Consider the following 21,895-nt stretch of genomic DNA (forward strand, 5'->3'; position numbering starts at 1 on the left):
TATCCTTGGTTACATAGAGAAGCTTTGTTACGGACTGAATTGCATTCCCCCAAAATTCATATGCTGAGGCCACAATCCCAATATCACAGAATGTGACCATATTTGGAGATAGTGTATTTAAATAGATGAGTAAGTTAAAATGAGATGATTGGGTGGGCCCTAATCCAAGGGCTGGTGTCCTTGTAAGAAGAGAGAGAGAGACGCCAGGGATGCACGTGCACAGAGAAAAGGGCATGTGAGGACACAGCAGGAAGGTGGCCGTCTGCAAGCCAAGGAGAGAGGCCTAACCCTGCCCACACCTTGATCTTGGACTTCCAGCCTCCAGAACTGTGAGAAAATGAATTTCTTTTGTTAAGACCTCCTGTGGTGTTTTGTTATGGCAGCCCCAGCTAACTAATATAAAGTCCATCCAGTATTGGAGAGGATGATGCAAGGGTCTGAATACCAGGAGACAAGAATCAGTGGGGCCATCTTGGAGACTGGCTACCACACCATGAAAGGTGTAGATCTTGAGTGTGCTCATTGAGTTTTGATGGTCGTGTACACCTATGTAACCCAAACTCCTATCAAGATATGGAACATTACCATCACCCCAGAAAGTTCCCTCATGTCCCTCCCCAGTCAATTCCCAGCCCCAGGCCCCAGAGGCACCCACTCTTCTGAACTCTTTTCCCGCCAGGGATTAGATATTCCTGTTCTAGAATCTCAAGTACACAGAAGCATGTAGTACATGTTCCTTTGTGGAAGGCTTTTTTCACTCAGCATAGTATTTCTGAGATTCATTCATTTTGTTGTATGGATCATGTTCTGTTTTATGAACATATATACAGGGTTTTGGGGGTTGTTTTTTAATGCGTCCTTTGGACACATGGCACATGGGCTGTTTCTTTTCTTTTTTTCACTCCGCCATTTAAATTTTTCCACTGTAATCACCGGTTTCTCCAGTGCCATGTTGAACTTGGGGCTTCTCTAAAGGACTTGCATCCCCCCTGGAGAAATGAAGGATGAGTCGTATGGCTTAGAGTCCCTCACATCTACCTGGGCTCTATCTCCTCAGCCTCTCAGCCAGGTCTCATGTTTCCAAACATTTGCCCTCGTTCCCCTGACTCTCTCCCCGTCCTCAGAAAAGGACTTTCTTCCCGTGTCATGGGGAGTTCCTTTGTGTCTGGGCCTCTCTACTCCACGCTTTAGAGAAAACTCTGTGCTCCAGTCCTCCATGCTGTCTCTTGACAGAAAACACCTCTTTTTAACGGTTCCGAGAAAGCTCTTTCCTCTCTTAGCAAAGCTGGGCTCTTCCAATTAAATTGGTTTACTGTTAGACTGTCACCTTGCTTTAGACTTGAAAAATTCTATTTGAAAACCCAAAGCCAAGGATTTATTTACTGCAGATCAGGTCAGGGTTTCTCAATCTTGGCACAGTGACATGTGGGTCGCATAACTCCTTGTTGTAGGATCTGTCCTGTCCACTGTAGAATGTTTAGCAGCATCCCTGACTCCTACCCACCAGAGATACCAGTAGCAACACCACCACCACCACCACCCCTAACTGTGGTACTCAAAAATGTCTCCAGACATTGTCAAAAATCAAAACATCATTTTGCCTGGGGGAAAAATCACCCTGTTCTAGTTAATACTCATCCTTCCTTTACCACAAGGCAATAAAACGTCAGCTCCAAGGCCAAATGTTAATGGCAAAAGCTCATGGGAGGTGGGGAAGAATTACTGAGAAAAGAAAATATGTGGAGTGATTTATTAAAATAGCATCTTGATTCATATATATATATATATATATATATATATATATAAATATATATATATATATATTTTCCCAATAATGGGATCATATGAACCTAACATAGGTAACCTTCTTTTTTTTTCTTTTTTTGGCCGTGCCGCTCAGCTTGCAGGATCTTTGTTCCCAAGCCAGGGATGGAACCTGTGCCCCCTGCAGTGGAAGCACAGAATCCTAACCACTGAACTGCCAAGGAATTCCCTACCTGATTTTTAAAATTCAATAATATGTCATAAACATGTTCCCACTTCAATACATTGACTGCACAGTGGTTAAAAGCATAGGCTCTGAATCCAACAAACTTAGGTTCATCCCTTGACTCTACCACTTACCAGCTGTGTGTCCTTGAGCAGGTGACTTGATGTCTCTGTGCCTCATATCTCTCACATATAAAATGGAGATGGGAATAATAATGCCTATGTCACTGGGTTGTTATGAAGACGAAATCGTATCCTGCCTGTAAGTGCTGAGCACAGCGCCTAGTGCATAGCAAACATTCAGTAAATATTAAATTATTTAAAATTTTAATATTTAAAATTTAAATTTTAATAATTTAAAATTTTAACATTTAAAATTTAAATTTTAATAATTTAAAATTTTAATATTAAAATTTTAAATTATTAAAATTTAAGTTATTACCTAACCATGATTGTTATTTAACTTTTATTTACAACTTACAATGTCTGAAAGACACAGTCCAGGTGCACACATACTGCCCCTGCTGCAGACTGGTGATTATTGGAGTGCACCAGGACAGCTGGGGGTTGTTAAAATATTAAAGTAACTCCCCTGCCATTTGGCCAACAGATCATGCACGAAAATTCTTAAAGTGCCTGCATCCCCATATCCGCCGTCCCACCGCCCCAGCCCTCCCGACCCTCCCTGGGGCTTCTCCCCACTGGGACCGCCGAAGGATCCAGCAGCTAGAGTTAAGCCAGTTTCTTCATACATGGCCCTTAGGTTCTTTCTGATAAATAACAGTAGCCGGTAAAGAAGTTTGGGGCGGGTGAGGGGTACCTGCTCCAGCACCTCCCTTCCTGGGTGTAAGGAAAGCGAGTCTCAGAGCAAATTCTAGCCCCACAAAGACTTTGAGTAAACACACCTTCCCCAGTAAAGGAACCCCATCGATCAGCCTGTTCTGTAAGTTTGATGAAGTCCCCCCTCCGGCCATCATCTTGCAGGGAAGCGTCCCTCAAGACAGCCACGACAGGGTCGCAGAGGCAGCCGGAGTCACCCCTAGAGATGGCATCAGACGCCAGAGCTCTAAGCTGAGACTGGACAGGGGCCCAGTTAGGGTCAGACCCCGAGGCCCTCCCTGGGGACACAGGCAAGGCAGTACCTTCCTCCAGTGGGAGCCGATTTCTTGAGGAATCTGAAAACAGATCAAGTCTTCCTCCTGAAAATTCAGTTTCCAAATTGAGATGCACAATCAGTGTCAAATAAACCCCAGATTTCAAAGGCTTCATGCCTCGAAGAAAAAGAATATAAAATATCTCCATATTTTTTGTCGGTTACGTGTTGAAATGATGTTTTTTTAATGTATTGGGTTAAATAAAATTGATCATTAAAATATTCATCTCTTCTTTTTACCTTTTTAACGTGACTACTAGAAAATTGAAAATTGCATTCTGTAGCTCCCCTTATTTCTCTATCAGGCACTGCTGCTGTAGTCAGTTAGGACTTAGCTGCTCAGGATCCAAGAGAGTCAGATGGGGGCAGTGAGCTTCAAATAAAAGTTTTCTAATCATGGACCTAGTTGCGGAGGTGGAGGGAGAGAAAGTGGGCAGCTGCTGAAGTTCCAGGCCCTTGTGTTCCTCGCGCCCCAGGAAACACTGTGGCCAGGGCTGCTCATTCAACACGCAAGGCTGTGCATTCTCCGGGCACCACAGGCCATCAGCTCTGTCCACTAGAGGTTCTGGGGTCCACAAACAGGTTTGAGACCTGGCTGGGGGGCAGGAATCTTTGACTCTAAAATGCATAAATAAAAAATGCAGAAGCAAAATGAATAAATGATGAATGTCCACAAACATGACAGTGCGTGCTTCATTCATCATTAATGTTAATACTCATTAAAGTTTCATCACCACTGAAAACAATTTGTTCAGTTTCTCACTTCACAAGAAGATAAGAATGTGCATTGACTGTGCAGAAACTATAGTCACTTGGAAATTTAAAATACGCTGCTTGGGCCCAAGTGATCTCACAAGTAGAATTATAGAAATCTTTACAAACGTTTCTACACCAATAAAAAACAATGGATTCAGTGTTGATGTGAGTGAATTGCGAGATGTCTGATGTGATACAGAGTGGGACCCCCAAACACAATGCCATACTCCCGAAAAGTCATATAAACAGGCCTTGTAATATTGGGGTAAATAAGAAAAAAATTAGGAAAGCTTATATGTCTATCAAGTGGATCCTAGTTAAACACGTTTGGCACACTTGTACAGTGGACCACAATGCTACTCTTGAAAAGACCCCAGTACAGCCTCAAATACTGACATGGGAAGATGTTTTTGATATTGTTAGCTGAAAAGTAAGCTGGATAAGAATCTCTGTCATGTAAATGCACTTTTGTTTTTTGAAAAGATATGATTGCAATAAAAAATATATAGCTAACGTTTAGTGCTAAATGCTCTACATGAGGGGTCAGCAAACTTTTCCTGTAAAGAGCCAGATAGTAAATACTTTAGGATTTGTGGGTCACATGGTCTCTGCTGCAACTACTCAGCTCTGCCTTTGTAGCTGGGAAGCAGCCATAAATAATATGTACATGAATCACTGTGGCTGTGTTGCAATAAAACTTTATTTACAAAAATAGGCAGAAGGCCAGATTTGGCCGCAGGGCCATAGTTTGCCAACCCCTGCTCTATATCATTATTCTATTTAATCTCCAGATAGCCCTTTATAGCAGAGACTATCAGTGATCCTAAATTATGTATGTGGAAACGAAGGCTTAGAGAGAGCAAAAGACTTGCCCAAGGTCCTCAGCTCTTTTGCGGCATAGAAAAAAGTCTGGAAAGAGACACACCACAGTGCATCAGTGCAGTTAATGCTGGGGAAGAGAAATGAGGCAGCTCTTACCCTTTCCCGTCCTCCTGCAATGCTTTCAGTGCATAAGTCTCATGAATGTGAAGGTTAATCTGAAAATATTCTTTAAGTCTTTGGGGAAACTCACAGTCTCCTCTGCATTCTCTGTTGATCTTGTGTGTTAGTGTGGACCAACGCGGCGGAACTGTCGGAACAATCAGTGGCCGAGGAAATTCCTGGGGCAGAGCCCTACAGAGAAATTTTTCTGGACCAGGACCTGGCTCAGTACGATAAGGTGAGGGGTCTCGGGGAAGCACAGAGCTACAGCAGCAAGAGGGACCATGGAGAGATTGCCACTGCCTCTTGTTCTCTGTGTCTCAAGGACTGTCCCTTTTTCCTACTTCCAAGAAACCACCTCTTCCTCCCAAGACATTCAGCCAGGTTTGGCCACTGCTCATTTTATCCCAAATAACATCTACAACTACAAGTACTGAGCACCTACTGTGTGCTGGGCCATGTCCTGTGCACTTGACATTTATTAGCTCGTTAATCTTCACCATCTTCAAAATAGATTTTATCACCCTCACTTTGCAGATGAGGAAACCGAAGCTCAGAGAGGTTCAGTAATGTGTTCAAGGCTGTCCAATGCAAGGAGCAGTGTTAGGATTCAAACCCAGGTCTGGTTAGCTTCTCAGCGGGTACTTCTAACTCCCACACAGTAATCACTTGGTCAACCTTCAGGGATGGAACAGTGATGCAAAAACACGTTCCTAGCAGGAGGAAGTGAGCCCTGAAGTCAGGGAGGCCTGGGCCAAGAGACTCGTTAAAGAGCCAGAGAGTTTTAAAGCAGGGATGCGAGCAGAACAGGTGGATTCAAGCCATCCTGGGAAGGGCCCAGGTCAATTTCTCCCCACTTAGACACGACCTGAAAGTTACTCTAAAAGAAGCAGTCTATAATATCTCGCTTTCCTTCAGGGCCAGGGCCTGCTCCTGCAGCAATTCTCAGAGTTTGTGAGGAGCAGACCTACCTGGGGTTCTTGTCAGACACGGAAATCCAAACCTTCAGGAGGCAGGGGGTTCCAACCCAGGCATCCTGGGACCAGACTCTGAAAAATGTTGCAGAAAGGCGAGAAGCCACGCACAGATTCTGTATTTATCGCTGTGTAACAAGCCACCCCAAAACTTAGCGGCTTCAAACAGCAATTCGTTATTCCGCAGAATCTATGGGTTGACCTGGAAGGTTCCTTTGCTCGCGTCCCCTGGCCTCACTCATGCGGCCTCAGTCAGCCGCTGGCTTGGCCAGTCTGGTGGTCAGTCTCCATCGGCCTCCTTCCCACATCTAGGGCCTTAGCCAGGACGCCTGGACTGGTGGGCTCCTTTCAGCATGTGGCTTTTCATAACAGCACGGTGGTCTCAGGGTTCCCAGGGTGCCAGAGCAGAAGCTGCACAGCCTGTAAGAACTTGCCTGGAGATCATGCAGCATCACTTCCACTCCATTCCGTTGGTTAAAGCAAGTCACGGGGCCAGCCCAGACTAGAGGGTGGGGAAATAGACCAAATGGCAAAACTGCAAAGTATTTGTAGCCATTTTTCAACCTGCCTCAATTTTAACTTGGAAATATAGTGGAACCACTGTAATTTTTTCTATTTATAGAAAATTTTTATAAGCCATTTATATTTTTTTCTATTTATAATAGAAATAATTCTTTCTATTTATAAGCCGTTTCTACCCTGACTTGCCAGGACTCCTTCAAGTGACAATAAACAAATTAGCTTGAGGGAGAGCATTGATTAGCTCATCTTATTGGAAAATTGAAAGGGCCACTAGCTTCAGGTATGGCTAGATCCAGGAGCTTGAATAATGTCATCAGAACACCTCCCCACTACCAACCTCTCCCCTCTGTTTCCCTCAGAGTCTGGCTTTCTACATAAGGCTGGCTTTGTGTGTTAGAAAAGACAAACTCAGGCCAACAAGCCTACATATTTAAAGTTTATGATCCAAAAGAAGGCAAGATCCTCTCCCTCTGAAATCGATGTGTGAAATCTCTGATTGACCAGCTTGGGCCACATGCACACGGGGAGGTGGGACAGGAAGGAGCGGGGCGCATGGATGACAGTCCTACCCAGACCCCATGGAAGGAGGAGCGCTCCCTCCAGAAGGGCAACGGGACCCTCGCCAGGAAAGCAGAACCCACAGCTGTCCACTGCCCTCTGCAAACTTCTTATATTCCAGCACTGGCACAGGGCCTGGCACTTAGTTGCTGCCCGATGAATGTTTGTTGCACGAAAAATGAATAAGCACCTGGCTGGTCATAACAGGGTGAAACAGGGGAAACTGCCCAGGAGTAGGGAATATGTCTGATGCTCTCTCTTGAAGTTTTGCCACCAACTTTCACAAGGACCCAAAGGAAGGCCCCTGGCAGCAGCTGGCAATGTCAGACAGGCTTTCTCATGAGCGAGACCCTGTCCTTCCCCAGGTCACGGAGCTAGTAGGTCGTGAGGCTGACTGGACAGCTCTCCTGGAAATGAGCTGGCCCAGAAATGGCCCGTTTACCTCCTCCTGTGACTGCTTTGGAAAAGGCCTCTGGGGAATTTTTTCTTCTTCTTCTTCTTCAGTTTTTCTGACATTTTATTGATAACGTCTGGTGAGAAGTTTGGGGGATTTTTTTTTCCTTTTTTGGAAAACCTAGCCAATTCTTTGGCTGCAGAGCTTTTTCACTGGAGAGATGGAGGACAGGGTTAATTATACCTGTGGGTAAAGTCTACCAGCAATTTTGTTTTTCCAGCCGAAAGTTGACATGAGCCCATGCAAATAAATCACTCTTCCTGTCTCATTTACTTTTCAGATTGAGTTACCTGGAAAAAATTCATACATGAATAGCCAAAAGAGGCAGGAAATATTAGAAGAGAGGAAAGGGAAAACAAATATTTCAGAATGTTTTAAGTTAAAAAAAATAACCCTCATTATAGGCAGAATGTGGTCAAACAGAATGTTGTATTCCTAACTACCTTTCCTAGGTCCCCAGTTTGCTAGGCTGAATATTATAAATGAAAACATTCTAAGTAAACTTTCTAGCAACAAAAGCTCCCAAGTGGAATGGTTGTTCTTAATATGAAAGTCTAATTCTCGGGGAAAGGAAAGTTTCCGTACCTGTGAGGTACAGACATCCATTACAGGAGTCTATATACAAGTACATCATTTTAACCCAATTCTTGTCTCTATGAGATTTTCCAAGTGACAGAGATAGCCTTGAAAGTCTGCTTTTTCCCTCCCTGCCTGCCCTCACCTTCCCAAAGAATGATACCCTATTTTTCCTGTCTTTCTTTAAATGGGCTCAGCCTTACACCCAGACCCACACCTAGTAAATTTCCGATCTGGCCTCCACCCAGGATGAAATAATTCGGCTGCTGGGAAAAGAAGTCAGCCGTCTCTCCGATTTTGAACTTGAATCTAAATACAAAGACACCGTGATAGCAAGCCTGCAGAACCAAGTGGCCAACCTGAGGCAGAAGCTGTTGGAAACAGCCGCCTCCAGGCAGAAGGAGAGGGTGATCCCGCCCAAGTTTCAGGTTCTGCATGAAGAGGACGATGCCCAACAGAGAGAGATCCAGAGCTTGAAAAACCAGGTAGGGCTCAGAGACAAGTGGGTCGGGGCCTTGGGGTCACAACACAGGGTGACAGCTCTCAGGTAGAGCCTGGGGGAGCCACCCGGGTAGTTAGAAATGGGCAGTGAGCACAGCATGGTGAAGAGTGCAGATCCAGGGAGTGGAGGGTTGGCAAGTTTCTAGCCTTGTAAGAACAATATTAGATTTGATTAAGTGCCTACCATGTTCAGGCCCCAGTGCAGGTGCTTTGGGTGCATTAACTTATTTATTTATTTATTTATTTATTTATTTATTTATTTATTTATTTAGTTTATTTCTTTATGGCTGCATTGGGTCTTCGTTGCTGTGCACGGGCTTTCTCTACTTGCAGTGAGCAGGGGCTACTCTTCACTATGGTGAGTGGGCTTCTCATTGCAGTGGCTTCTCTTGCTGCAGAGCATGGGCTTCAGTAGTTGCAGCATGAGGGCTTCAGTAGCTGTGGCTCGCGGACTCTAGAGTGCAGGCTCAGTAGTTGTGGCCCACAGGCTTAGTTTCTCCACGGTATGTGGGATCTTCCTGGACCAGGGCTCGAACTCGTGTCCCCAGTATTGGCAGGCAGATTCTTAACCACTGCACCATGAGGGAAGTTCCCTCATTAGCTATTTAAACCTCAGTTTTCTGACAGATGCCATTCTACAGATGAGGAGACTGAGGCACGCTCAGAGATGCCCAGGGGCTTGGTACAGCTTGCACAGCAAGTGAGAGGCAGTGATGTCATTTGGGCTCAGCTCTGCCACCTTGTACACCTCATGCTTTCACACCCACTTTGCATTTCCACCCAACTCCTGTCGCTTCAGTGACCACTTCTCACACCCACCCGGACCCAGCCAGAAAGAGCTGGAGATGGGGATAAGGAACCCCACAGTGTTCCAAACACTGAGGCCTTTATCAAACCCTGAAGGCAGCTGCTGGTTCACTTATAGGGAATTTCACCAAAAATTCTCCACCCAGAATGTCTGGATTTACCAGTCAACTTCCTTCCTCCTGAAACTAAATCCAAAAAAGAAAAAAAAAATTTTTTAAGTTTTAAAGAACTACTTTAAAATTGGCCACTGATCTTGTACATGAATTATATCTCAACAAAGTTGATAAAAAAGCAATTGGTCATTGATGAATTTTGGCCTCAGTGCATAATTCTGCTTAAAACTGTAGTCAGATTTGGTTCAACATGACAGAATAGAAGGACATGCTCTCACTCCCTCTTTCGAGAACACTGGAATCACAACTAACTGCAGAAAATCGACAGGAAGACACTGGAACTCACCAAAAAAGATACCCCACATGCAAAGACAAAGGAGAAGGCACAATGAGACAGTAGGAGGGGCGCAATCCAAATAAAATCAAATCCCATAACTGCTGGGTGGGTGACTCACAAACTGGAGAACACTTATACCACAGAAGTCCACCCACTGGAGTGAAGGTTCTGAGCCCCACGTCGGGCTTCCCAACCTGGGGGTCTGGCAATGGGAGGAGGAATTCCTAGAGACTCAGACTTTGAAGGCTAGTGGGATTTGATTGCAGGACTTTGGCAGGACTGGGGGAAAGAGAGATTCCACTCTTGGAGGGCACACACAAAGTAGTGTGTGCATTGGGACCCAGGGGAAGGAGCAGTGACCCCCATAGGAGACTGAACCAGATCTACCTGCTAGTGTTGGAAGGTCTCCTGCAGAGGCGGGGGGCAGCTGTGGCTCACCAAGGGACAAGGACACTGGCAGCAGAAGTTCTGGGAAGTATTCCTTGGCATGAGCCCTCCCAGAGTCTGCCATTAGCCCCACCAAAGAGCCTGGGTAGGCTCCAGTGTTGGGTGGCTTCAGGCCAAACAACTAACAGGGAGGGAACCCAGACCCGCCCATCAGCAGACAAGCAGATTAAAGTTTTACTGAGCTCTGCCCACCAATGCCACAGCCAGCTCTACCCACCACCAGCCCCTCCTATCAGGAAACTTCCACAAGCCTCTTAGATAGCCTCATCCACCAGAGGGCAGACAGCAGCAGCAAGAAGAACTACAATCCTGCAGCCTGTGGAACAAAAACCATATTCACAGAAAGACAGACAACATGAAAAGGCAGAGGGCTATGTACCAGATGAAGGAACAAGATAAAATCCCAGAAAAACAACTAAATGAAATGGAGATAGGCAACCTTCCAGAAAAAGAATTCAGAATAATGATAGTGAAGATGATCCTGGACATCAGAAAAAGAATGGAGGCAAAGATCGAGAAGATGCAAGAAATATTTAACAGAGATCTAGAAGAATTCAAGAACAAGCAAACAGAGATGAACAATACAATAACTGAAAAAAAAAAACACACTAGAAGGAATCAATAGAATAACTGAGGCAAAAGAACGGATAAGTGACCTGGAAGACAGAATGGTGGAATTCACTGCTGCGGAACAGAATAAAGACAAAAGAATGAAAAGAAATGAAGACAGCTTAAGAGACCTCTGGGACAACATTAAACACAACAACGTTCACATTATACAGGTCCCAGAAGGAGAAGAGAGAGAGAAAGGACCCGAGAAGATATTGAAGAGATTATAGTCCAAAACTTCCCTAACATCGGAAAGGAAATAGCCACCCAAGTCCAGGAAGCACAGAGAGTCCCATACAGGAGAAACCCAAGGAGAAACACACCGAGACACATAGTAATCAAATTGGCAAAAATTAAAGAAAAATTATTGACAGCAGCAAGGGAAAAATGACAAATAACATACAAGGGAACTCCCAGAAGTTTAACAGATGATTTCTCAGCAGAAACTCTACCAACCAGAAGGGAGTGGCATGATATACTTAAAGTGATGAAAGGGAAGAACCTACAACCAAGATTACTCTACCCAGCAAGGATCTCATTGAGATTCGATGGAGAAATCAAAAGCTTGACAGACAAGCAAAAGCTAAGAGAATTCAGCACCACCAAACCAGCTCTACAACAAATGTTAAAGGAACTTCTCTAAGTGGGAAACACAAGAGAAGAAAAGGACCTACAAAAACAAACCCAAAACAATTAAGAAAATGGTCATAGGAACACACATATCGATAATTACCTTAAAAGTGAATGGATTAAATGCTCCAACCAAAAGACACAGGGTTGCTGAAAGGATACAGAAACAAGACCCATCTATATGCTATCTACAGGAGACCCACTTCAGACCTAGGGACACATACAGACTGAAAGTGAGGGGATGGAAAAAGATATTCCATGCAAATGGAAATCAAAGGAAAGCTGGAGTAGCAATACTCATATCAGATAAAATAGACTTTAAAATAAAGAATGTTACAAGAGACAAGGAAGGACACTACGTAATGATCAAGGGATCAATCCAAGAAGAAGATATAACAATTATAAATATATATGCACCCAACATAGGAGCACCTCAATACAAAAGGCAACTGCTAACAGCTCTAAAAGAGGAAATCAACAGTAACACAATAATAGTGGGGGACTTGAACACCTCACTTACACCAATGGATAGATCATCCAAAGAGAAAATTAATAAGGAAACACAAGCTTTAAATGACACAATAGACCAGATAGATTTAATTGATATTTGTAGGACATTCCATCCTAAAACAGCAGATTACACTTTCTTCTCAAGTGTGCACGGAACATTTTCTAGGATAGATCACATCTTGGGTCACAAATCAAGCCTCAGGAAATTTAAGAAAATTAAAATCATATCAAGCATCTTTTCTGACCACAGTGCTATGAGATTAGAAATGAATTACAGGGAAAAACCTGTAAAAAACACAAACACATGGAGGCTAAACAGTACGTTACTAAATAACCAAGAGATCACTGAAAAAATCAAAGAGGAAATCAAAACATACCTAAGACAAATGACAATGAAAACACGACGATCCAAAAAAAAAAAAGAAAACACGACGATCCAAAACCTATGGGATGCCGCAAAAGCATCCCACTGTTCTAAGAGGGAAGTTCATAGCTATACAAGCCTACCTCAAGAAACAAAAAAATCTCAAATAAACAATCTAACGTTACACCTAAAGGAACTAGAGAAAGAAGAACAAACAAAACCCAAAGTTAGCAGAAGGAAAGAAATCATAAAGATCAGAGCAGAAATAAATGAAATAGAAACAAAGAAAACAATCGCAAAGATCAATAAAACTAAAAGCTGGTTCTTTGAGAAGTTAAACAAAATTGATAAAGCATTAGCCAGACTCATCAAGAAAAAGAGGGAGAGGACTCAAATCAATAATATTAGAAAGGAAAAAGAAGTTACAACAGACACCGCAGAAATACAAAGCATCCTAAGAGACAACTACAAGCAACTCTATGCCAATAAAATGGACAACCTGGAAGACACGAACAAATTCTTAGAAAGTTATAACCTTTCAAGTCTGAACCAGGAAGAAATAGAAAATATGAACAGACCAATCACAAGTAATGAAATTGAAAGTGTGATTAAAAATCTTCCAACAAACAGAAGTCCAGGACCAGAAGGCTTCACAGGTGAATTCTATCAAACATTTAGAGACGAGCTAACACCCATCCTTCTCAAACTCTTCCAAAAAATTGCAGAGGAAGGAACACTCCCAAACTCATTCTCTGAGGCCACCATCACCCTGATACCAAAACCAGACAAAGATACTACAAAAAAAGAAAATTACAGACCAATATCACTGATGAATATAGATGCAAAAATCCTCAACAAAATACTAGCAAACAGAATCCAACAACACATGAAAAGGATCATACACCATGATCAAGTGGGATTTATCCCAGAGAGGCAAGGATTCTTCAATATATGCAAATCAATCAATGTGATACACCATATAAACAAATTGAAAAAGAAAAACCATATGATCATCTCAATGGATGCAGAAAAAGCTTTTGACAAAATTCAACACTGATTTATGATAAAACTCTCCAGAAAGTGGGCATAGAGGGAACCTACTTCAACAGAGTAAAGGCCATATATGACAAAGCCACAGCAAACATCATTCTCAATGGTGAAAAACTCAAAGCATTTCCTCTAAGATCAGGAAGAAGACAAGGATGTCCACTCTCACTACTATTCTTCCACATAGTTTTGGAAGTCCTAGCCACAGCAATCAGTGAAGAAAAAGCAATAAAACGAATACAAGTTGAAAAAGAAGTGAGACTGCCACTGTTTGCAGATGACAGGATACTCTACAGAGAGAATCCTAAAGATGCCACCAGAAATCTACTAGAGCTAATCAATGAACTTGGTAAAGTTGCAGGACACAAAATGAATGCACAGAAATCTCTTGCATTCCTATACACTAGTGATGAAAAATCTGAAAGAGAAATTAAGGAAACACTCCCATGTACCACTGCAACCAAAAAATAAAATACCTAGGAATAAACCTACCTAGGGAGACAAAGACCTGTATGCAGAAAACTGTAAGACACTGATGAAAGCAATTAAAAATGATAGCAACAGATGGAGAGATATACCATGTTCTTGGATTGGAAGCATCAATATTGTGAAAATGACTCTACTACCCAAAGCAATCTACAGATTCAGTGCAATCCCTATCAAATTACCAATGGCATTTTTTAGAGTACTAGAACAAAAAAGCTTAAAATTTGTGTGGAGACACAAAAGACCCCGAATAGCCAAAGCAGTCTTGAGGGAAAAAAACGGAGCTGGAGGAATCAGACTCCCTAACTTCAGCCTATACTACAAAGCCACAGTAATCAAGACAATATGGTACTGGCACAAAAACAGAAATATAGGTCAATGGAACAGAATAGAAAGCCCAGAGATAAACCCACACACCTATGGTCAACTAATCTATGACAAAGGAGGCAAGGATATACAGTGGAGAAAAGACAGTCTCTTCAATAAGTGGTGCTGGGAAAACTGGACAGCTACATGTAAAAGAATGAAATTAGAACACTCCCTAACGCCATACACAAAAATAAACTCAAAACGGATTAGAGACCTAAATGTAAGACCAGACACTCTAAAATTCTTAGAGGAAAACATAGGAAGAACATTCTTTGACATAAATCACAGCAAGATATTTTTTGATCCACTTCCTAGAGTAATGGAAATAAATACCAAAATAAACAAATGGGACCTAATGAAACTTCAAAGCTTTTGCACAGCAAAGGAAACCATAAACAAGATGAAAAGACAACCCTCAGAATGGGGGAAAATATTTGCAAAGGAAGCAACTGACAAATGATTAATATCCAAAATATATAAAGAGCTCATGCAGCTCAATATTAAAAAAACAAACAACCGAATCCAAAAATGTGCAGAATACCTAAATAGACGTGTCTCCAAAGAAGATATACTGCTGGCCAAGAAGCACATGAAAAGCTGCTCAACATCATTAATTATCAGAGAAATGCAAATCAAAACTGCAATGAGGTATCACCTCACACCAGTTAGAATGGGCATCATCAGAAAATCTACAAACAACAAATGCTGGAGAAGGTGTGGAGAAAAGGGGACCGTCTTGCACTGTTGGTGGGAATGTAAATTGATAGAGCCACTATGGAGAACAGTATGGAGGTTCCTTAAAAAACTAAAAATAGAATGACCATAGGACCCAGAAATCCCACTACTGGGCATATACCCAGAGAAAACCATAATTCAAAAAGCCACATGCACCCCAATGTTCATTGCAGTACTATTTACAATAGCCAGATCATGGAAGCAACCTAAATGCCCATCGACAGACGAATGGTTAAAGAGGAAGTGGTACATATATACAATGGAATATTACTCAGCCATAAAAAGGAACAAAATTGGGTCATTTGTAGAGACGTGGATGCATCTAGAGACTGCCATACAGTGTGAAGTAAGTCAGAAAGAGAAGAACAAATATCCTATATTAACGCATATATGTGGACCCTAGAAAAATGGTAAAGATGAACCAGTTTGCAGAGCAGAAATGGAGACACACATGTAGAGAACAAACGTATGGACACCAAGGGGGGAAAGCGGCAGGGGGTGGGGGTGGTGGTATGATGAATTGAGAGATTGGGATTTACATGTATACACTGATGTATAAATAAATAAAATATAAAATATATAAATATATAAAATATATAAATAAATAAATAAACATTTTCAAAAAGGAGAGAGGAAAAAAAAAAAACGTAGTCAATACTTGGGGGCCTTTGTTCTCTTGTTCTCTGTTTACTGTCTTTCCCTCTGTAACCGATTCTAGGTACACAGTTTCAATCCTAGAAATGGTGCTCTAGAAAGGACACAGATTGTGTATGGTGAACCTAGGAGATTCTAGCAGGAAACTGTTAGCTCCATGAAGGCAAAGGTTGGGCACAGTAACCTTCTAGAACTCTGTTAGGACCGTGTCTGTTTGTTTGTTCTGTATTCATCCATCCATCCATCCGTCCATTAATCCAAATAAATATTTTGGGGGGCCTATCCCATGCCATGCCCTCTTCCAGGCTCTGAGAATTCAGCAGAGAACAAGACAGACATGATCCTTCCCCCTGTTATGCTCTAGTGAGGGAGACAGAATAAACAAGTCAACAAATACATGCTCTAATATTTAAATGAACTAATGACTCTCCTTCAAACCTGGTTTTGAAAAAACAAGGAAAGTAACAGGTCCTATAGGAATTATTAGTGCAAACAGCTACCTTGACATGTAGCTGACACATTAATGAGCATCTTTTTCTTGAACTGAACCCAATTTTGCTGAAATATTCCTTTCAGATATTCTCCCATTTCAGAGCTTTCCTGAGAAAATGACATGTCTTTTTCAGGTACATGGATGAGGCTGAATTATTCCCACATACCTTTTTTTTTTTTGGCTGGCCATACAACGCAGCTTGCAGGATCTTATTTCCCTGACCAGAGATCAAACCCAGGCCTCCAGCAGTGGAAGCACAGAGTCCTAACCACTGGACTGCCAGGGAATTCCCCACATACCTTTTTTTAAATAATTGAAATATATTTGACATAGAATATTATATAATTTCCACATATCTTTGAATATCAGGCGGTCCCAATTTGAGTTTTATTTAAAGTGGCTGCCGATATCTGGGGGAAAAACTGTTTTTTTACAAAGAAATTATCTAGAAATAATTACACTGATGCATCATGCTGTTGCCTCCCCTAGCACTGGAGCTTCACTTATAACTGAAGAAGAATATTTTATAGCAAGGCATATATGAACCAGAGGCTCCATCGGTTTGAACTCAAATCGAGTTTCATCCACTGACATTTTAGTTTCTTAACTATTCTACTGCCTGCAGAGCATTCCACCAGAAGTGTAAGCCACATGGCAGGTTGATTTATGGTTCTGATTACTTATGTGTTTTCCCTGGTCCCCGAATGTGTGTGCATAATGATTTGCTCTCAGAGATCTTCGATCTGCTACAGTATCACTAGAAAATTCTTACCTCCATGTGCTCTTACACGCCTGTGCTAATTAGAAGCCAAATTATCATCCTGAAACAATCACTCCTCCTAGCACTCTTAACTTTCTTATGACTCAGTGCCCATTTTATTACACAGCTTAACAGACATTAAACATCTTGGAATTTATGCCATTACAAACAATATGGATATTTATTTTGATAGTAAAAGTATCAAAGAGGTTTGAAGACTCTTTGGAGTTTTCCAGCAATCCGAAATCCTAAAACCCTGACACTCAGATTGAAATATTTTCAATCTGCCAAAACCACTGGAGTCTTAGAGGGGAACGTATGTTTTCCCTTCTGGAAGTTTGTCTCTGTGTGTTCTATCTCTGGTATCATGCAAATAAAAGCATTAAGCTGAGAAGAGCTTACAAACACTTTCAGGGTTCCAAGGACCTTTTATGGGAAAGTTGTGTTTCCCCCCAACAGAGAAAAGTAAAATGTGAAAGAAGTTTTTTACTCAAAGTTTCCAAAGCACAAACATGCAAAAGTATAGCCTTGGGGAGAGTGGGGGTCAGAGTGGCCTGTGTCCCCGCAACTTCCAGCATAGACCCTCCCCAATAATGTCTCAGGTGCTCCAGGGAAAAAGTAAGTGTAACTGCCCCAAATGTCATAGACTCTGAACCATGATGGTGCATGAAACGAGTCAGAAATCTTGTGAGACCTTGACGCTTCTGTTAATTCTACCAGAGTAATAATGACAAGATTTCCAAGGACACAAACCAAGACCAAAGGCTGTGAGCGCCATCCGGTGGCCATATCAGCACGCCCGAACTCCATTACCTGGGCATGCCCACCACCTCCCCCCAATCTTTTTTTTTTTTTTTTTTTTTAGTGTGATGCCCACAACCTGGTCTGATGGTAAACAGGGAAATTCCTGTATTTCTTCTTTTGGAGGGATTATTTTTATTTAAGATACTGAGTCTCTATTTACTCTTATAACAGTTATTTTTAATTTAATGCACGTTTTTAAGTTTAAAAAGGGAGCTGCTTCTACGAAAAATGCTAAGAAATTATAGTGGGGCTAGCCAAGAGACATGGGAAAAATAGTGAAAGTGGTATATGAATGACTGGAGTTTAGGAACTCTCTTCGGGTGGGGTTGCCAGATAAAGTAAGGACACCCAGTTAAATTTGAATTTTAGAATTTCGTTTTAGTGTGTGTCCCAAATATTGCATGGGACACACTTGCACTAAAATATTATTCATTATCTGAAATCCTATTTTAAGTGAACATCCTTTTTTCCCCCCCTAAATCTGGCAAACTTACCTTAGGAGAACAAAGAAATTGCACCCAGGAGTTCCCTGGTGGCACAGTGGTTAGGAATCCGCCTGCCAGTGCAGGGGACATGGGATCGAGCCCTGGTCCGGGAAGATCCCACATGCCGTGGAGCATCTAAGCCTGTGCACCACAACTACTGAGCCCTCGTGCCACAACTACTGAAGCCCGTGTGCTTAGAGCCCAGGCTCTGCAACAAGAGAAGGCGCTGCAATAAGCCTATGCACTGCAACAAAGACCCAACGCAGCCAAAAATAAATAAATAAATAAATAAACTTTATTTTTAAAAAAAGAAAAGAAATTGCATCCTTCTCCTTGTCACTTCCGTTTTGATCTATCAAAACAAGCTATTGGGGCTTCCCTGGTGGTGCAGTGGTTGACAGTCCGCCTGCCGATGCAGGGGACGCAGGTTCGTGCCCTGGTCTGGGAAGATCCCACATGCTGCGGAGCGGCTGGGCCCGTGGGCCATGGCCACTGAGCCTGCACGTCCGGAGCCTGTGCTCCACAACGGGAGAGGCCACAACAGTGAGAAGCCCGCGTACAGCAAAAAAAAAAAAAAAAAAAAAAAAACAAGCTAGCTCTTGTCCTGTCTACGGATTGCGTGGCATTTATGCCCCAATAAACGTGTCCCTGTGGGAGTACTGAGGCCTGACATCTGAAAAATCACAGGGCAAAGGCCCACAGTGCACCTTGAGGTGGGAATGTCCGTGCCACTCAGAACAAGCAGTCTGGCCACATCAGACCGAGAGGGAGGGGGTTCCTGGCCCAGCTCTCTTTCCCAGCCTCTCGGGTACCTGTTCTGTGGAGGCCGAGGCCTGGCAGCTACTTTCGGGCCCTTACCAGCGTTGCATTTGATGGAGAGCCTTCCGCACCCCACATGTAGACCTAGACCCCTGGAGGGGGGCCCACCATGAGGGGGCTCTGAGCCATGGACTTAGAGGGTGCTCACAGCAGCCATAGATAGAGCTGGCCTGTGGTGCTCCCACCCACGATTCCTGTATTTCCTGTTTTTTTTTTTTTTTGTGGTACACATGCCTCTCACTGTTGTGGCCTCTCCCATTGCGGAGCACAGGCTCCGGACGCACAGGCTCAGCGGCCATGGCCCACAGACCCAACCGCTCCGCGGCATGTGGGATCTTCCCGGACTGGGGCACGAACCCGCATCCCCTGCATCGGCAGGCGGACTCTCACCCACCTCGTCACCAGGGAAGCCCCTGTATTTCATCTTAATAACAACCACACTGGCGTTTAAGTGAGCCTGGCAAGGCTTACAAATGCACACATAAAGAATACCAACTACCTTCCCCAGAGACGGACGAGGGAAGCTGAAGCTAAAACACCCCGTGAGGGCTTCCCTGGTGGCGCAGTGGTTGAGAGTCCGCCTGCCGATGCAGGGGAAACGGGTTCGTGCCCCGATCCGGGAAGATCCCACATGCTGCAGAGTGGCTGGGCCCCTGAGCCATGGTCGCTGAGCCTGCGCGACCGGAGCCTGTGCTCCGCAATGGGAGAGGCCACAACAGTGAGAGGCCCGGGTACCGCAAAAAAAAAAAAACCAAAATAAACCCAAAACAAAAGAAAAAAAACACCCCGTGGGTAGTCAGAGGAGAGGACCGTCATAGCTCATCCCCCTGTGCCGTGTGCCAGGCTTGATCTGAGCACTTGTACACATGCTAACTTATTAAAATACTTCTAACAATCCTATCAGGTTGGGACTACCATCACCCCACGTACAGACTGAAGAAAAGGAAACAGAAAATGGTGTCCTCCTTGTGTTCACAAAGCCCGTTAACTGGCAGAGACAGGACTTGAAGGCCACAGTCCAGCTCCCGAGTCCATGCCATGCTTTGCAGCCTCCAACTTCTCCCGCTCATTCCTAGAGCCACCTGGGAAGGAGGAACCAGGCAACTAAAGACTGGGTTTGAATCAGACTCCATGTCTGACCAGCTGCGTGATCCCGAGCAGGGGGCCTCGCCTCTCTGAGTCTCAACCTGGCTCCCTTGCAAAATGGGCATATTAATGGGAACGTCAGCCTTCAGCAACGCTGTGACAAGTATCAGTGTAGCATGTGTGAACGGGCTTTGTAAACTCTGGAGTGTTCTGTGAGGTATAAACTACCCTCTCTTCTCATTAGAGGGAATTCATTTCATAACCTGCTCCCGGCTCTTGAACTTTGCTGTGCATCCAGTCAGTGCTGGATGATCTGGAACCAAGAGCTGGTCTATTTATGGCTGAAAACCCACAGGTCATAGGAAGACAGCAGCACCCGAGCCCCTGGGTGGCCACAAAGATAAGGTCCGTGTCTCGAGGACTGATGACATGGTGGTCACTGAAGGAACAGGCCCCTCCTGCCCCTTCCACTAGTGACAACTGAGAACCTTGGTTTCCCCAACACCCCGATCCAAGATCAGCCCAACTCTTTGCCCAACGTTGGAGAAGTACCAGCGTGTCCTGCAGGCCTGGCTGGCCCCCTCTGACTGTGTGTTGCCTCCTTCCACAGATCAGTGCCCTTCAGCAAGGCTACAACCAGGTGATGTGCCAGACCCTGGAAATCACCTCCCTGAAGAACGAGGCCGAGAACTTAAGGAGGGACGCCGCTATCACGTCAGGTGAGGCCCTTCTGCATTCAGGCCCCAGAGCTTCTGCCCTCCCCCTGCAGACATCACCAGTCAACCAGCACACCTGTGCCCGTGACCTGGGTGCAGCCTCAGGGATCACCCGTGTCGGTGCATTAGAGTTCTCCCTCAGTGGAGGTTTCTTGCCGCCCAGTTCCGAGGGCAGGGCCAGGTAAATATTTGAGAGAATGGTATCTCTTGGCTACAAGGTCTCCTGAGCACTGGCCCCACCAGGGAGAACACAGGTCGCCCTGTGGCTTGGGTGGTTCCACAAAGCAGCCTGAGTGCAAACTAGAGCATGGACAAAATGGGGTCACTCCTTTAAGGCACCCATGGTCTCACCCATTTCAGCCGAGTGCACTTGGGCCCAAGGGAAACCATTTTCTAATTTGATCCGAGGTGGTTGCCTGATAAAGGGCTTGGGCTGGGGGAGGGGCAGCCAGCGCACAGCTGTGGCTGAGCTTTGATTCCCTGGATTCCTTCATTGCTTCCACATGTTTCTTGAGCTCCTACTAGGTGTCAGGCCCCGTTCCAGGCTCCGGGGAGGGAGAGCCAAGCAAGACAGTCAGATTCCTGTGCTCACAGATTCGGGAGGGGGTGACAGACAATAAAAGTAAACGGATGAATAAACAAGCCCACTTCAGAGAGCAGTGCTGCTGTGGAGAAAATAAACTGTGTGTCGTGGTGGCCAGCGCTTCAAGGGGGGAGGCCAAGGGGGGCCAGCTTAGTGGGTGTGCAACTATGGAACTCAGGTGGGACTTGAACCCGTGGGCTGGGACTCGAACCCAGTCAGAACCCACTATCTTTTAATCGAGATCACGCATCTGGTCTCGGGACTTAATAAAGCTCAGGTTCTTTGTGTCTCATCGCAGAAAGAATTCAGTGAGAGACAAAGTAAGAAGTGGATTTCTTTAGAGAGAAACACACTCCACAGACAGAGTGTGGGCCATTTCAGAAGGCTAGAGGCCCCCAAATATGGGGCAGTTAGTTTTTATGGGCTGGGTAACTTTATAGGCTAATGAGTGGGAGGATTGGGACAACTCTAATATTTTGGGGAAGGGGCGGGGATTTCCAGGAATTGGGCCAACAACCACTTTTTTTTTTTTTTTTTCTGTACGCGGGCCTCTCGCTGTTGTGGCCTCTCCCGTTGT

The 21,895-nt window shown here is 44.1% G+C and overlaps 1 protein-coding gene across 1 annotated transcript in view; it reads left to right on the top strand.

Annotated features, from left to right (window-relative positions):
• Positions 1–21,895, top strand: part of LOC307063677 (forkhead-associated domain-containing protein 1-like) — a gene marked incomplete at both ends in the record, with an annotated part of 98,541 nt that overhangs the window by 39,802 nt on the left and 36,844 nt on the right. Inside the window, 3 exon segments of the mRNA XM_079719919.1 lie at positions 5,008–5,117; positions 8,212–8,448; positions 20,630–20,738. Coding sequence (XP_079576045.1) covers positions 5,008–5,117; positions 8,212–8,448; positions 20,630–20,738 — 456 coding nt within the window.

This window comes from Hyperoodon ampullatus, assembly GCF_949752795.1.
Source record: "Hyperoodon ampullatus genome assembly, chromosome: 2".
Classification (NCBI taxonomy): domain Eukaryota; kingdom Metazoa; phylum Chordata; class Mammalia; order Artiodactyla; family Ziphiidae; genus Hyperoodon; species Hyperoodon ampullatus.